This window comes from Aphelocoma coerulescens, chromosome 4 (assembly GCF_041296385.1).
Source record: "Aphelocoma coerulescens isolate FSJ_1873_10779 chromosome 4, UR_Acoe_1.0, whole genome shotgun sequence".
Lineage (NCBI taxonomy): Eukaryota > Metazoa > Chordata > Aves > Passeriformes > Corvidae > Aphelocoma > Aphelocoma coerulescens.
Genome location: NC_091017.1, coordinates 32,629,812 through 32,647,503, shown reverse-complemented (window position 1 = coordinate 32,647,503; position 17,692 = coordinate 32,629,812). Strand labels below are relative to the sequence as shown.

The following is a 17,692-nucleotide window of genomic DNA, read 5'->3' as shown; positions in this document are numbered from 1 at the left end:
ACTCCGTTTCCTCTCATGTTTCAACAATATTACCTTAAAACAGGACAAAACTAAGAAAAACCATTTTACAGCAGTGCAAGGAAGGACTGTTTTGAAGTGTACTCCTGAGATGTAGCTGGTTACGTGGGTACTGTTACCTGTTAAAATGTGCACATGAATGTATGTATGTGGATTGAGAGAGGAGAATGTTGGCAGAAAAATGTCAGCTCTAGAGTCAAAATCTGACTGATTTGCTCTGACACTAAAGCTCCTTATTCAGCCATTTTGGCAATATGAACTTGAACATCACAACCTGAGCTGCATTTTTGCGAGTAACAACAGACAAACTTCACTCCCCAACTTTGGAAAATATGTTGAGCACAAGTTAATATAACTTAAGTATCCTAAAGCATCTTTTTCCCTATGTAGAAAGTACACCTGTGCGCACATCCGATGTGGATTATCGGTTGTTGGAAGCGTCCAAAGCTGGAGACTTGGAAACTGTGAAAGTAGGTTTGAACAGTTCATGTGAATTTTCTACTTTGCATTGCTATGCAAGGCTTGTGGAAACCTCTGCTACATGAGTTGTGGAAGCAGTGCCCAATGGATGGTAAATCATAAAAAATGGGAAGGAGTGGATCTTTCTTTTTTTCCTTCTAGAAAGTAGTGCATTAAGATGTACTGAGGTGTTTTTCTCTTGAGTTTCTGCTTATTTATTCTGCCAGTCCTTCACACAGTCATGTCTTCAGTGGACTCAGATGTAGCCATAATTCTTTGAAGCAGACTCTGTGGTTCTCAGTATCCCGGTTTAGTAGAAACAAGCCCTCAGGTGCATGATTCAATCAGATGGCAAGCAAACACTGTTTATAGGTAACAGACTTCATATTTTAAACCATCCTTTATCTGAAGGTGGAGGGTCTGGCCATGGAATCCCAACATCACAGGAAGGTTTGATCTTTTTTTTGTTACTTGGTCTGTGGACAAAACAGCTTGCAGATAGACTGTTGTGCATACTTTCCCACCTTGAACTTCAACATGATACATATTAATACTCAAACAGCAGCAGTTTTGTGCACCAGCAGCTCCTTTGACTGCTAAGTTAAATATTTCTAGATCTCTGAAGGCAATATAAGCTGGAAATGGTAATATATCTGGAGAAAGTTACATGGCCTTGAACCTGGTACTTGATGATGTAGAGGTTTGCCCTTTCTAATACATTAGGAACATCTTCACACTGCTCCCATCATCTAAGTCTTGTTTGTTAAAGAAGTACTTTCAGCTATAAATTTAGAGCTGCTATTTTTTGAACTTTTCATAAGTGGAAAGAAATTTCCTAATACTTCGAAAAATTTGTACAATATAATAAGGGGATCAAATTTTGTGTTGGGGTCTTTGGAGGTGGTAGTTTAGTTTTTTTCTTTTGGGTTTGTTTGTTTCATGTTTTGTTGTTGCTGTTTGGTTTTGTGGAGTTTTTTATTTGTTAGTTATCTGTACTAGATTTTGGGTTCTCTTGTCTTCACAGCAACTTTGCAGCCCTCAGAATGTGAATTGCAGAGATCTGGAAGGCCGTCATTCAACACCACTGCACTTTGCTGCAGGGTATAACCGTGTATCAGTGGTGGAGTACCTCTTGCACCATGGAGCAGATGTGCATGCCAAAGATAAAGGGTACATTTCATTCCATGATATGTTCTGCTGTTCTCTATTAGTGTGAGACTTATATCCCACCTATTCATTTTGCTTCAGATTTCAGTGACCATTGTGTTTTTCTCTTGAGGATTTTTCTCTTTCCTTCTTGTTGTTCTTTTCTTCTGTGTTGCTCCTGTGCTGTAGGGAGATTTATAGACCATTACAGCATACTTTGCTTTCTGGAAAAGCCATTATTAAGTATATACCAGGCACTGTAATGCATGACACTTCTCCTTTTTGCCCATTTCAGAGACTTTTGCTTAAAAGCAGCCTTTAACTTGTTTTAGGTGATCTAACATTAGTTTTGAATAAAATGAGGTAAAATACCAGGGTTATCTGTGGTCATTTTTCTAATTGTGTTAGCTTTTATTATTAAGTTAGTTACTTTTTTCAGTTAATATTCAGTTAAATTATATGAATCATTTACAGCTTTTTGCCTCAATTGTGAAGCAGCATGATTATGTTTGCTCTTTTAGTCCACTATAGTGGTTCAGGGTGGGGTATAATTAATTTCCAATGCTGGATTTTCAGGCTTACCCTGGAAGGAGTGTTTGGGTATCCTCTATCTATCAGCTATGCAGTACTTACTAATAACTGTACTTCAAACACAATATATAGTGTTATGTCTTTCTTGAAATTTACACTCAAATATCCAAACTCAGAACAGCAGTGAATCTTGCAATTTAGTTCTTGTCTGTTATTATCAGCATTGAAGTTGCTTGTGGAAGCTGTAACATTGGGGCTTTCTAAGTATTTAAAAGTCTTGTGGATGAGAACTGAAGAAGGATAATTAAGTTTTAATTTAAGTTTTAAGTTTAATTTAATAGAGAGAAATAAAGCCATGAAAACTGGAAAGACTGAAAGATAACAATAATGTCTGGTGAAAGTGGGAGTTTTATCTATTGATTGCATATAGGATTTTATTCTCTAGCTATTAATGCTTTCTCTTTGATTAGTGGCTTAGTGCCCCTGCACAATGCCTGTTCTTATGGACACTACGAAGTGGCTGAACTCTTAGTGAGGCATGGTGCTTCTGTCAACGTGGCAGACCTGTGGAAATTCACTCCTCTACATGAAGCAGCAGCAAAAGGAAAATATGAAATCTGCAAACTGCTTTTAAAAGTATGTGCTGGAGTTCTCAGATGTGTCTTTAAATGCATATATGTTTATTTTTTCTGAAGACTAATTAATGCAAGGTTAATTGCATTCAGTGAATTCTTTGTGGTATCTTTGAATGAGTTTTCATCTTGCAATTGTCAGATGGTTTCTTGTGTATTATCATTGATTTTAAAAGAATCATCAGTACAAGTACAGTTTCCAGCACGTGTATTAATACTGTTAGCTGAGTCTACAGGACTCTGAAACTGGAAAAACCAGCTGAATTAGTGTAAAAATGAGAACTCCCTACCTTGTCCTATCCATCCCTTTGTGAAACAGTTACTGCATTTAAGTAAATTGTGTTAATACTTACACAAGAGTGTGTTACAGAGCAATAACTGAGGGTGGGTCCTAAGTGCTGTTTGGTATGAGAGAAATTTAAAACTGTTATGTTAATATCAAGCTTCTGGAGGAAATGCATGTTAATATATGGTGGTATAAATATTCATTATACTTACAGGAAGAACCTGTAAAAAGCATGAGGTAATGCAAAGATGTTTCCAGTGAGAAACATGAGTTTGAGAAACTTCTTAACATAAGGTCAGATCCTGCCCTGGGAGGGTGAAAACGGGTGCTAAAGTAGAATTTCTTGTCAATCCTATTTCCTCATTCAGCCTTGCCTACTTATGTCTCTCTGAAGCACAACATTTAAAATAGGGGAAAGTCAGAATATGGATAGTCTTAAAATAATGAGGATCTTCCCCAGCCACTTCTCATTTGCTGCTGCAAAGCCCCAATACTTCCCTCCTATATCATTAATTAATTTCACTTGATTACCAAAAAAGCAGTCAGAGAGAGAAGCATGATAGTTTGAATCACATCTACAGCAGAAACCAGGAGATATTAAGAGATGTCTGTGGAGTAGGCATGGTGGTGGCCTGGAAGTAACAGCCTAATAGAGATGTTAGCTCAAGCTGTAGGAACACTCATAATCTCTCAAGCACAGTGTTGCATTATAGACACAGGTCTCTGGCCTTTTCTGATAATTCCACAGGAAATTTAGCCATATTTTGTCTTCAGAGGATCCTGAAAGGATGTACAACAGGAAATAGAAAAGTGCTGAAATTTTTTTTTAAAAATCACTGTTGCACAAGAGCTAAATATGCCCACAGCTGTGAAGTCTCTGGGTGTCTGTGGGTATGTGCTCGCACTGCAGTTTACTCAGGGTTCCTCCTGCTGTGTCTCCTATGCCTGCTGGCAGTGCTGTCAGTTCTGCTGAGTTGTGGATGTTGAGCTTGACTCCTCTGGACATCTGCTCCTTCTCTCCTGGTCTGCTTGAAGAAGGAAACAAAAATAAACAGGCATTTTGGAGACACTGTCTTTTTTTGTCACCTTTCTTTGAAATTACCACCGTCATTTGTTTCTATGCCTTGGAGGGGGTCTCAGAAGACACTGCCTCTTCATTCAGATATTTATTCTGGAACATATTTGAATAGTTTCAATTCTGATGAGCTTTAAAATAAGGGATTTCAGGTCATATCGTGGAGAAGTCATTGCAGTCTAAAAAACTTTGTGCAAAGAATGCTCTCTTCCTAAGAGAACCACAGATGTGGAACTGGTTCTGTGTAATCAATACTCTGTCCCTTTCTGTCCCTTGCTCTTTATCCTTTACACCATGAACACAGTTGTATTGCTTCCAAATACAGTTCATTCCCTCTGTTCTCCCCATCCCCATCTCATTCCCCATGGCTCACACTAGCTGTGCACCAGCTATGCCAGCACATCCAGTGGGAAATGGCAGGGTAGACTTGCTGGCAGGGATTGGACCACTGTGTTTGACTATTCTGAAGAAGTCAGCCAGAGAACTATGGCGCCAGCAGCTGCCTCTGCTTTCTTTATCTATCTTTGTTTTTTTCCCACTGCTGCTGAGAGGGGATAGGGAAGGAGCTGTCCTCCCACAAAACTGAATGTGGACGTGACTCACACCATATGCTCTACATAGTTGTATGTTCTCGTTCTCATCCCCCTGTGCTCCAGTACTGTGTTCTTATCACTGCCTGGTCTGCATGTTTTACCAGCACAGGTATACTCCAGCAAGCATCCAACTCCACTTGTCCACCAAAATTTTTTTTCACTTTTTCAAAGACCTGTAAACTGCTTAAGATGGTGCTGTTATCTATTGGGAAGTATAGAGAAGAGTACTTTTCTAGTTCCCTTCTGAAACAAGCGCCTTTCAATATCAGGATGACATTTAGTAAAACTCAGAGCCTGGCTTTGCTAGCTCAGAAGGTTGTGCTCAGGAAATACCTCTGCCAGCCATTTGATTCCTGCCAGTTTTCAGGAGAAGAGGAGGACTGGCAGCAGGGTACTTGCAGTTGGCTTTCCTTTCACACTGCTGTGGCAGTAAGCAATAACTATATGCAGGAAATGCTCCTTAACATACTTCAGTTGCAAATAGAGCAGGGACAGCTCATGGAGAGGGCTGCCATTCTTGCCTGTGGAGTTGAGATTCACACAGCTGTCTTTCTGACTAGTGCTTTTAGGCCTCAGCCTTCTGGATTTATTTTCATGTGCCTATACAATTATTACTTCATTATGGTAGGTCAGCAAAATCCCGTCTTGTTTCACAAAATAGCGACACACTTCATGCACTGCTCTGCAGACGATTGTGACAGTAGCGTTCCGCTTTGCTCTTTGCAGCATGGAGCTGATCCAACAAAAAAGAATCGAGATGGGAACACTCCTCTAGATTTGGTGAAAGAAGGGGACACAGATATCCAGGACTTACTGCGAGGAGATGCTGCCTTGCTAGATGCTGCCAAGAAGGGGTGCCTGGCACGTGTGCAGAAGCTGTGTACTCAAGAAAATATCAATTGCAGAGACACCCAGGGAAGAAATTCAACACCGCTGCATCTTGCAGGTGGGTAGCAAGCCAGGTTTTGAAGGCTTGTATATTTATGGTAGGTCTACAGATGTAATTTGCCAAAATCAGGATTGGTATTAGAAAAGTTTCACAGAGAATTGTCCTGTACAAAGAGTTAACTATGGCACCCGTATTTCAGGAGCTGATAAAATTACTAGGGAAGAGGAACTTTTGCAGTTGAAAAATTGCCTTAGCTTTTTGGTTTAATATTTTTCTTTGGTTTAGCTCTCCTAACACTGAATTTCTTTTCCTGTGCTTTTTCTACAGCTGGTTACAACAATTTGGAAGTAGCTGAATACCTTCTTGAGCATGGTGCTGATGTTAATGCCCAGGACAAAGGAGGATTAATCCCCCTACACAATGCAGCATCCTATGGGGTAGGTGCAGGCAGTCTTGCCATGAGTAGAACAGCAGGGGACTCATTAAAATCATATCCAAAGCCAGTTACTTTGCAGCTGTTTGGCTGTGAACATAGTTCTGGTTTTGATGGCATGAAGTATTTGTTGGGTTAAGTTTCTGTTTTGAGTCCTGTTTGCAGTCCTGTGCATTCAGTAGGACACATTCAGGTGTGCGGTAGCAGTTAAATGCTGCAGTTCAGAAAGATCACTACAATGTAGCTTTTATGCAGGCAAGCAGATGCACAGGATTGAACAGTGTTAAGTTTGGGGTGACATTTGAAACAGAAAAGACCTTAAGTTGTCTCTGAAAGACTTAGATGGAAGGAAGAGAAAAATACCATGGGATTGTGTGCAGATGATGACAGCGAAGTGGAGGTGTGTTACAGCTGGTGTTTGGTGGGAATCTATTGCTAGAGCTGAAGTGTTGAAGGACTACTGAGTTTGTAATGTGGTTGTCCTGCAGGGGGGGTGCCTGCAGTGGCAAATTCAAACCATTTTGTATGAGGCAGGCCCTCCTTCCTCCATATAGGAGTAAGCATCTGTGTACCAGTTGCACAGATGCCTAATAGATTGCTTATAAGCAGTTGTTAGTTGTGGATTGGGTGAGAAAGAAATCTCTTGTAAATAATTGTACAGAGACAGTGCTTGAGAAGCTCCTAGCACTGTGCTTACAGTCAGACAGAGGATATGAAGCTCATGAAGTAATGGGTTTGATGGTCTCATGATACGCTTTGCCTGTTACTTACCTGGCCCTGGCACAAGTGCAGAAAAATGTGGGAGAGGTGACCATAATAGAGCCATGATTGCTTTTGTTTGAGAGCAAATGAAATAAAAAGTGCAGCATTCACCTTGTTTTTTAAAAGAGCATCAATGGAACTCAATCTACACTATTTGTATTGGTTCTTTACATCACTCTGGGAACCCAGTGTCCCAAAGAGCAAAAAGCCTCAAATCCCAATGAAAGATTAGAAATGCAACAAAGAATTCTTTTATATTACAGGGTCCTAATACCAAGCAATATTGTGTATCAGCATCTGCCATAAGCATTAATTCCCAGGATGTTGCTAAAATATAAATTCTGTTGGAAATACTGTGTTCTTGTTCTTTGGCATGAGAAACCAAAACATACATTTTACACAAAGTCAGAGCATTTCTTATTGGCATAAAGAAGTGTCAGAGATTGATTTTAGCCAATTATCATTTCTAAAAATCATAATGTCAAGCTAACCTGATTGCCTTGCTTTCTCTAGGAAACATTAAAAAGGCAATATTTGGTGCTCTTCCATCAGCTTATTTAGTTAAGAGTTGCTGTATACCTTTCCTGGCATCCCACACTTCTCTCTGAGCTGTCATCAGGCTGTTCAGATGTCTGTGATGGGAGGTAGAGAGGAGATGAGTACTGGTTTCACAAGTTCATAGCTGGCAAGTTTCACAGGCTCTGCCTTTTCCTCACAAAAATTTCTTCAGTTCTCCCACCCAGCACTTCATGCTGTGTGTCCCTCAATAGGGCTTTCTGTGGCAGAAAAATCACAGGAACAGCAATTGCTTTAAAAGTTTGGCGGAGAGGAAAAATAAAGTTGGCAGTATTTTCACACCACACTTGTTCAGAGACCAAGCTGTTTTATGAGAGCTGCAAAGAGTCACTTAATTGCCATTGAGGGGAAAAAGGCAATCCATTGGCAAGTCTTTGTGCTTCTGCTTACAATCTCAGTGTTTCATGCTCCTACCCACTCAATTTTACTACCTGTTTTTTTTTTCTTTGCTGTTTTGCACAAAAAAGATCTGCTGGTTAGAGACAGGCAAAAATTTCATTTGTCAGTTTTCTCGTATTTTTACTTGGGAGACTTCAAGGCCAGGATATTGATGGAAGCATGGGGTTATAAGTTCATTGCTTTTATAACCCATGTAAAACAGTTGTCCCTTGTGACACTCATAATATGTTTTATCAATTACAGTTCTCATAAAATATGATTGAAGATAAAACAGATCTGTTCTGCCACAGATGAGTTCAAAGTCTTGCAAGAAAGAAAGTACAACAAAGACTTCTGTGTACAGACAGGGGTGGCTCAGTAGCACAACACATTGATCTTCAGAGCTTCTATTGTGTCACAAAAGTTTTGTGTCACAAAAGTTCAGCCCTATAAATTTGCCGGTTCAAATTTGTCCACAAATAATTTTTTTATTCAGGGTTAAGTATCATGTCTGCTCCTGCAGCTGGCACAAACTTCATGCTATGTACTTGGGGTGATTCGACAGATATCTGACTCGGTGCCTGATCCCAATTCTTCATGTGCTGGTGAGTGATCTGGTAGTGCACAGACACAGATGACTATGGAGCTGCAGTATAAATTGGTACCTGGAGAAGTGTGCTGCTCCTGTGACACGGGAGGTAGAATGAGTTACAGAGAAGAGAAACCACAAGAGTCTCTAGACACCATTACTTCCAACATGAAAAAGGAATATATGTTTTACCAGTGTCATGTTGATTAAGATGTTCTTGTCTTTTCCAGCATGTGGATATAGCAGCACTGTTGATCAAATATAATACATGTGTAAATGCCACAGATAAATGGGCGTTCACACCTTTGCATGAAGCTGCACAAAAAGGAAGGACACAGCTCTGTGCTCTGCTGTTAGCTCATGGAGCAGATCCAACTATGAAGAACCAAGAGGGTCAGACACCACTAGACCTGGCAACAGTAAGTTCATGTTAGCCAGCCACAGGCTGCTCTGGAGGATTTGCTCTGTATATTAAATTCATTTCTATGGCTCCAAGGCATCAGCAGTCTTCCACTTCCATAGTGCTGAGGTGGAGAGAGAAGAGCATCTTCTGAGTGCCTGTTTGTGGCTTTTTATCCATGGGTCCAGGCATTTTCCTTTGGTTGAGATCTTAGTGTGGCTTGTGATTTAAGATTTGCTTCTCCTTAAGGATTCACTCCTGGGATCAATCTCCTCATTCCTGGAAATAAAACTGTCTGGAATGTCTCTGATGATGGTCAGTCTGTGTACTGTTGGTGATTATTTCTTTGAACCTAGGAGGAACATAAGATGGGCCTTTAGAGGAATGGGAACGTTTAGTGGATAATTATGCTCAGTGCTTCCATATTACCTCAGTTCCTTTTTTTTTTTATTAATTTCAAAACAACATTCCAAAGAATTCATTCTACCTCCAAAGATTTGTAGGTGGCTATCAAACTTTTTCTAAAACTGGCATCTGTAAACTTTCTTGTAAGTGGTGTCTGGTTAAAAAGCCTAATAAAGTTATATGAACATGTATGCCCCAGCTTAAACAATCTTGATGTAATAGATAATGCAGCCAAATTGGATGCTGTGTCTGGTTTCAGTGCAAGTATCTTTTAGGGCTATTGATTTATCTATGGAGAGTTCAAGAAATATCTTCCAGAGTAATCTGAGCTCTAGAAAACTTGCTTTGTGATGAAGGATATGAAAATTATTTGATTTCTCTGGGGGACGATAAGGATGTCTTAATCATGTTCTACAAGAACTTTTAAAGAGGAAATTCTTGAAGATGAGGGTATTGCTTAATTTAGTCAATAAAGGCTAAATCAAATTGTCAGCTAAGTTCTCCTGAGCTCCTGTCTTTTTTTTTTTCCTCTTCTAACCCTATGAGATGTGATTATAGCAAAGGTGGTGGTAATCTTTCCACTGAAACCATGTTCCAGTGCACCTGAAGTTGAGCCTGACAGAAATTAGGAAGTGGCATTTCCTGGCCTAGGTTGTGAAGGATTTCTAATAAAGTTGCTGCATTGTTCTCCCTGGCTTTAACACCTATAAAGTCATTGTGCCAGAAAGAAATTTGATGTACCTTCTTACATACCTTAAGAAATGGGGAGAGCCTGATTCCACCTGTGTCTTGAGTGGTGAATCAAAATGTTCTTGCAATCATTAATTCCCCTGTGACAGAGGTTGGCAGTTTTCTTTCTAATGGGGAACAGAACAATCAAATAAATCAACTAAAAATTCTTTCCAGGGATTAGTGACTTGTGATAGTAGGAGCTCATGTTGGGTGTTCTTTCTGCTTTTCAGGCTGATGATATCCGAGCTTTGCTGATAGATGCGATGCCTCCAGAAGCTTTGCCTACGTGCTTCAAGCCTCAAGCTACTGTTGTTAGTGCCTCTGTGATCTCTCCAGCATCTACACCGTCCTGCCTCTCTGCTGCCAGCAGCATAGATAACCTCACGGGCCCACTGGCAGAACTAGCTGTAGGAGGGGCATCAAATGCTGGGGATGGAGCAGCAGGAACTGACAGGAAGGAAGGAGAAGGTGCATTTGCTGTTGGACAAGTTTATCTTGCCAGAAGTACAGTAGTTTAGTATCGGAATGGGCCTTGGTTTATCTGAAAAGCATTTCTGACTAGCCAGAAAATACTGTGCAGTTTGAACTGTTATCTGTATTTTAAAGTGTCTGATGCTTGTTAACTGTTCACTGTTAACTGTTCATCTGTGTTTGCTATCAGTGATTAGGTCTGACTACAGATGCAGATATGAGTAGGTGCCCAGATGTTCATTGACTTTACAAAGAAAATCCAATGAGAATTATTTTGGTGAAGGAGTACTGATTGTGATGGCTGGGGGATTTTGCTAAGGCTTTTCAAACCCTTTGATTAGTATCTGGAATCCATGCTTTAGGTCAGAATCTAAGGGGATCAGGTAGCAAAAATACACCCACCCTTCTTTTCCTTCTCTTTGCAATATGAGCCTGTATTTGTCACAGATGGTTTGTGCTTTTAATAGTTGATTCTGAAGAGGAAACGGTGATGAGCTTTGGCACAATGGAAGTAGATTGTTTATTACAGACATAGACAAATTGATTGTAAAAAGAATCAGAGTTGGGAATTTTGAGAGAATCAGTGGTATTGCTTAATTTTTTTTTGAGTCAGTTGGTTTGGTTTTTGTTACTTCAGATGCATAGGATATAAAGACTTGTTTCTTCTCTTACAGTTTCTGGTCTTGACATGAACATTACCCAGTTCCTAAAAAGCCTGGGTCTTGAACACCTTCGGGACATCTTTGAGACAGAACAGGTAAGTGGCAAGCTTCATCTCTGTTTGTATGTTCAGAAGATAAACTAACCTAATAAACTCGAGTGACATTTTCATTGTCTAATTAAAAAAGGGAAGGAAAAACCCCACACTTCACATCTACAGAAAAATAAGTGTGTCCAAGTTTTCTTTCAGTTTTCTGCAAATGAATTGCCAGATACAATATGGTGAAGTTTGCAAAACCTATGAAAATACCTTTTCTTGTTGGATTCAGGTGTCAGGTAGCTTTCGTTTATGCGTACACTCTGACTGCCAATTTGGCTTGTATTCTGAGAGTTATTTTGGACCTTGTGAACTTTGAACATGATGACTATAATGAAGTTAGGTTGAAATGTCACCTGCATTTGTCCTTCAGCAGTCTTGCTAGCCAAACAAGCCTTTCACCACCTGTAGTGCTGCATGTGATACTTTGGTTAGATGTAGGAAACGCTCCAGTTTGACTGTATGCTGAAATAAAAATCTAGCCCAGGAGTGTTCACACTACAGAATGCAGAAGTTACATTTCCTATTAGGTTAGGATCATAGGATTAACTGGGTTTTGCTGGGCTAACTTTCAAATGGCATTGAGAGATAGGGAAAAAAACCCTGCAGATTTATCAATAATTCACAATATATCAAAGGAGTACAACTAATGTAAGTTTCTCAAGCTTACATTATGTTTTACAGCAGAAGTACTTGTATTTGTAGATTCCCTTTATGTACTGATTCTTAAATTTAACATGTTGCAGTTAAATAGATCTGTTTACATGAGTGAGATGGGTGTACTGGTGGAAGTGAAAGGTGCAAGTGCAAGAGACTGGATGTGATGATTATTTTTTCCTCTGGCCTCTGCTGCTAATCTTTTACTGAGGAATCAGGAGACGAAGGTTTAAAATGTAATGTGTTGCTTACAGTTCCAGCTGTTTCTATAAAATGCTAGGAGGTATCTCTTCAAAGATAAAATACCATATAACTTTTTCCCTTCTGATATATGAAGCATAAGCTTTTTTCTTTAATTTGAAACTGTTTCTATTCAGAAGGAAACCAACCTCAGACCAACCTATACTCTTCTCAGGTTTTCTTAGTATTTTTCACACCTTCCTATTGCCTAGCTGGTCTTGTTCTGCTTTTGCTTCCTTAACTCCTAATCTGTTGTTAAAATCTTCCCCTGCTAATAAGATTTAACAATGCAAATCTGATTCAATATATTCATCATTTTGAAATCATCTAGCTCTTCTTGTAAGTTTCTTTGTAGAAAAAACAAGCTCATCTTCTTTAAGCTTATTCTTTTAAGCTGTTTTTTTCCAAGCACTATCTTCATGTGCACTTTCTCACATTGGCTCGTTATTGGTAAGCTTGTAGAATATTAGCCTCTGCTTGTGTAGTGAAAATAATGAATTGTACAACACTGTGAAACTTTGAATGCTTCAAAAGTATTCCCATATTTGTCCCAGCATTTCCATGCATCCACCTTCTACCTAAGTAAAAATGTTTGTGAGAACCAGCTCCTGTTAACTGGTGTGAGAGAAGTGAAAGTTTTGCAGAACTTCGGACTGTAGCAGCTGGGTATGGTCCTGTGATAGGGAGAGGTTTGCCAGAAGGTGGCAGCAAGTAGAAGTGAAGCAAAACATTAACTACCTTCACGCATTTGGTTGCACCATGAATACTTTGCTTTTCTCAAATGATAGGTCTCCAGCCTTGTAAGTCAGGCCAGGTTTGGCAAGTGATTTCTGTGATCTTTCACCTTTCCAGATAACCCTGGATGTGTTGGCTGACATGGGGCATGAGGAGCTTAAAGAAATTGGGATCAATGCATATGGACACCGCCACAAATTAATAAAGGGTGTGGAGAGACTTCTAGGAGGGCAGCAAGGTAAATATGACACTTTCACTGGTTAGTCTAGGTGTAGCACACACAGGCTCCCGTAAGTCACCTTCTCTAAATGTAGGCACTGTCACCAGGACTTGAAAGAATCTGAACATCAGGAAAGTATATTTGCTGCAGACGTGGTGGCTGAGTGAGTTGTGATAGCTAAAGAATATATTAAGGAGATACCAGATCAAGTGCTCACGTGCCTTTTCAGAGAATGGATACCCTGGAGGCAGCTTGGGAAGCTGTGCTCGTTTCTCAGGACCCTCTTTTATCCAGAGAGGAACTTCTGGATTGATTTGCCCTACGTACCTACCCACAGGCCAGTTATATCCTGAAGGGTACACCTGGTGGAGTTTTGGCTGCCCCACACCTCCGAGATGTTTCTATTGAAAGAGGAAGCAATAAAGGGCAATTTTATCCCACATGTGTTTTTCATCTCTCTTTTAAAGCCTCTGCTGCTAATGAAAGTACTTTTATCTTTTTGAGGTTGTGCTTATGCCTTGTGTTTATTTTGCATTTCCTGCTGTACTGGGGTTGTGTAAAAAGAACAGTGATGATGGTTGGATACAAATAGAGCCGGTATTGGTTTTTCCTGTTGATTTTTGGTCCTTTTCATTCCTTCTCTTTGCAGGTACCAATCCTTATTTGACTTTCCACTGTGTGAGTCAGGGGACCATTCTCCTTGACCTTGCTCCTGATGATAAGGAGTATCAATCCGTAGAAGAGGAGGTAATCCAAGTCCCTTTCTTAATGCTTCAGAGGGGCCATTTATTTTTCTTTCCACTGATTAGCCTGTCAGAGCTAAAGTGTGCAATACGTGTTGAAAGTTCTGAAATAGGCTTTGGTGTACAAATTGCATAGATCTGACATGAAATTTAGGGCTCTTCATTTTTCCTTTCATATAGAGAAATGAGGGAAATTATTTTGCTATGTCCTGCCAATTTTTTAAATAAATGGTCTCTGCTCACTTAGTGTTATCCCGATTTTATTTTGTTGTGTTTTGAATCTTGTCTTGGATATTGTCTCATAGGAAGGGTTTCCACAGATTTCCATAGATAGGTGGACCTGTGAAAATTAAAAGCTGTGTGTGAAGACCAAGGGATCAAGGTCTTGCAATTCTCTAGGCATTTTCTGTGAACCAGCTTGTTTTCTCTTGTCTCAGTGGCTTAGTTAATCTGTAACCCAGATAAACAGGTCTTGGATAATTGAGAATTGACTGTAATTTTGCCTCCCCCACACACACATGCTCTTTTATTTAAGTAAACTACAAGGACATACCATTTTGAAAGCAAAAGTCATAACAGAAAAGAGACTTCCTGAAGAGTCATGTTTGGAAGAAACTCCATTCTACTGTGCATTTGCTATTTGTGTCGTGTTCCTACACTATAGCACAGAAGTGTTTGGAGTCTTTTAAAAAGTCTAGATAATCAGGATTGCTTCCAGCTTACATGGGTGTATTTTTTATTAGTAACTTCATAAGCTGGAGTTTGTGTAGATCTTTTTTATAAACTTTTCTGAAAGAAAGGGTCACTTTTCTGCCATAGTAAATTGGAATATTTATTTGAACTGTTATGCAATATTGTTGCTGTAGCTATAAATACTTCTCTGAAAGACACAATGAAACAATTTCTGAGCGAATCAGAAATGCTCTGCTAATGACATAGGAGAATTTACAGTGCAGGTATTTTCCTAATACTAAGAAATGCAAACTAAACTCACTAAAATCACATTTATTATTACTTCAAAGTGATCTTTTTGTATATTAATTGTCAAAGATTTTTTTTTTTCTAATAAATACCAGGTTTTCTAGTTGTATATCATTTTGATACCATTATTCTCCTTTGTCTTATATGGATTTTTATTGCAAGATTGGATAATTGCATCATCCAGCTTCCCTGCTGCGGAACAGCATAACATGTTGGGTGCTTGAGAAATTAGGGTATAACGCAGTTTAAAATTGAGATTTTTTTTTTTTTTTACACCTTTTAATTCATTTTCCGTCAAGATTGTCTGTTGTTGCCAGTGATATACTGAGACACTGCATGGATACTTTGCCTTGCTAGTAAGGTTTATGTGCTGAACATTCAGTTTTGTTTTTTTATGTAGATGCAAAGTACAATCCGGGAGCATCGGGATGGTGGAAATGCTGGTGGGATCTTCAACAGGTACAATGTCATCAGGGTAAGTTTCAAAACCTCTCCATTTTATGTGGTAAAGTATGTTAGTATTTATGCCAGTGGGCAGAATCAGTTTAGTGGTTTGCCCTTTTACATTTAAAGTTCTTTGTTGAAATGATATTCAGGAACAGAGTTAATGCAAGTGCTAAAATGAATGCATACTCTGCACAGGGAATGAGGGAGAAGTGTCTGCTTGGGCTCCTAAAGAAGAACTGATGTTGAAGACAGATGTGGTGAAGAACCTGATTGAATTTCAGAGGCCTATAACTTCTGTATTTGGCCCTTGCAACACAAATTTTTTTTTTTTCCTCAGTGTAGTCTTTTCTTACCTTTTTAAAGGAGATTAGGGAGGGTGTGAAAGGACGATCATGACTTCTGATAAGAAGTTTCTATCTCCCTATGCAACTTCCCAGATTGACACCACCTCCTTTGCCCTTGCCAACCAGAAAAATACCTTTTACAAGGCATGGCATTCCAGAAAATAGTATTATCTTTCTGAGGGAAAGTACAGTTTCTGATTTCTTGGGAATCAGAGCAGAACTTGGTTTCTGAGCTCCAGCAAACCTGTACTGCCTGTCTCTTTGAAAAGTAAGCCTGTGCAGAGCCTTTGCAACTTGATCCAATAGATCATGCATCCTGAAGTAAACTCTGCTTCCATCCTACTCCCAAACCAAAGGTGAAGTCCTTTACAGAAACCACCATGGTATTAGAGCACATGGCTGAAATTATACAGATAGATTAAACAGCACATCTCCTTTTTTTTTCCTCAAAAGATGGTTCTTTTCATAAAAAATAAAGCTAAACTAGACAGCAAGTTTCAAAGAGCTAGACAAGATTGGTCAACAGAGCTCAAAGCAGAGAGAGAAGGAGTTCCAGACAGTTTGTAGTTCTTTGTGGTATTGCAGGCTCTGAGAGAAGAAGCCTGAAAGTTGTCTTTAAACCTGAAAACTTAGGCTGCGGTTTCACAGTAGTTTTAACCATTTGTGTGTGCTGCAGAGCTGTTTGAGAGACTTCAGCCTGGCGTGCAGAACAGCCATGGGTTCTTTATAGCATTCATGTGTCTTGCTGTCAGTTTCCCTGTCAAATTAATGTGAACTCGGTGAAACTCTGTTTCATTTCAATTGCAATTCAATACCTGTGAGAGATTGAAATGTTATGGTGACAGTGTGGTTGGATCTGTTGTTCTGCTGCAGATTCAAAAGGTAGTGAACAAGAAGTTGCGGGAGAGATTCTGTCACAGACAGAAGGAGGTCTCAGAGGAGAATCATAATCATCACAATGAGCGCATGTTGTTTCACGGTAAGGAAGTCGTGTCTCTTTGTACGTATTGGGTTTTAACAAAAAGCCCCAAACCTTGCAAGGACCCACAGGCAACGTTACTGTTGCTGTGTCACCATCCTGTGCAAGTAATGGTGTTTCTGCATTAGAAATGCAGGGGGTGCATTGGGAGTGTGGCAGTGGTGGAGTTATTCTCTGTAGTTGCTGCAATCCTAAAAGCTATACTAGATAAGAAATAGTTTTGTTATGTTTTGGTTTTTTAAGAAAAAGGAAGGTTTTTTGCTAAGCCCTATCTTAGTCATTTTCAGTAAAGCTGCTGGGATGATGTTACATTGCTGTGAGAAAGACATGTTGTCTTCTAAATGGGGGGAGCAGCACACAATAAAAGCGTTTTACCCTGGTGCTTCAGGCAAGCATCAGGGAAAGGAATCAAAACCAGCCATGAGTTTCAGCAAGATTTCTCTAGAAATGCCTACAAATTACAATTGCCTGAAGGTCCTTCTGCCCTAGATTCTTCTGTGATTCTGTGTAGGAAATTGGTTTTGGGTATGATTGTCCTGACACCTTGCCCCACCTTAACCAGTACTGACTCTGTAGAGAAGGTGTGCATTGACAAGATAAATTGCACTGAAATGTGAGTGGGGGGAAAGCCATTTAATGAGATCTGTGAAATGAGTAAGAAATGAGTCACACGTGGGATTTTGGTATATAATGATAAATCCCACACATCACAGCATCCTGCTGGGTATCGCCCCCTTCCAGCTGACTGAGCACACTTTCTGGTGTTTAATGGTCTATTTGAGGCAGATAAACTCCTCTTGACATTGAGTCTTGTATTACTATACAACTTAACAAGTATGTGTCTTTTTGTGTCACTGTTCTAGGGTCTCCTTTTATTAATGCTATCATTCACAAAGGATTTGATGAAAGGCATGCATACATTGGAGGAATGTTTGGAGCTGGAATTTACTTTGCTGAGAACTCCTCAAAAAGCAACCAATATGTGTACGGAATAGGGGGAGGAACAGGCTGTCCAACACACAAAGACAGGTCCTGTTACATCTGCCACAGGTATGGACCCAGCAGAGTTCCCTGCACGTAATTCTGGCTGTCCTGGTTTTTATGATCCTGGCACAGGGTGAACTGCAGGGAAAGAAAGGCCACTTGAGCTTGGTCATGTCAGGAAAAATGCAGTTTTCCGTTTGTCAGGGCTGAACAAAAACGAGTATAAATGC

At 39.7% G+C, this 17,692-nt stretch overlaps 1 protein-coding gene across 1 annotated transcript in view; it reads left to right on the top strand.

Moving 5' to 3' along the window:
- The window catches only part of TNKS (tankyrase), a 136,617-nt gene that overhangs the window by 109,336 nt on the left and 9,589 nt on the right, over positions 1 to 17,692 (top strand). The window contains exons 13-25 of the mRNA XM_069013450.1: positions 409 to 488; positions 1,502 to 1,647; positions 2,625 to 2,790; positions 5,467 to 5,686; positions 5,957 to 6,066; positions 8,598 to 8,786; positions 10,135 to 10,372; positions 11,050 to 11,132; positions 12,882 to 13,002; positions 13,634 to 13,731; positions 15,109 to 15,183; positions 16,373 to 16,478; positions 17,342 to 17,528. Of these exons, the coding sequence (XP_068869551.1) occupies positions 409 to 488; positions 1,502 to 1,647; positions 2,625 to 2,790; positions 5,467 to 5,686; positions 5,957 to 6,066; positions 8,598 to 8,786; positions 10,135 to 10,372; positions 11,050 to 11,132; positions 12,882 to 13,002; positions 13,634 to 13,731; positions 15,109 to 15,183; positions 16,373 to 16,478; positions 17,342 to 17,528 (1,819 nt within the window). The remainder of the gene's footprint in view (positions 1 to 408; positions 489 to 1,501; positions 1,648 to 2,624; positions 2,791 to 5,466; positions 5,687 to 5,956; positions 6,067 to 8,597; positions 8,787 to 10,134; positions 10,373 to 11,049; positions 11,133 to 12,881; positions 13,003 to 13,633; positions 13,732 to 15,108; positions 15,184 to 16,372; positions 16,479 to 17,341; positions 17,529 to 17,692) is intronic.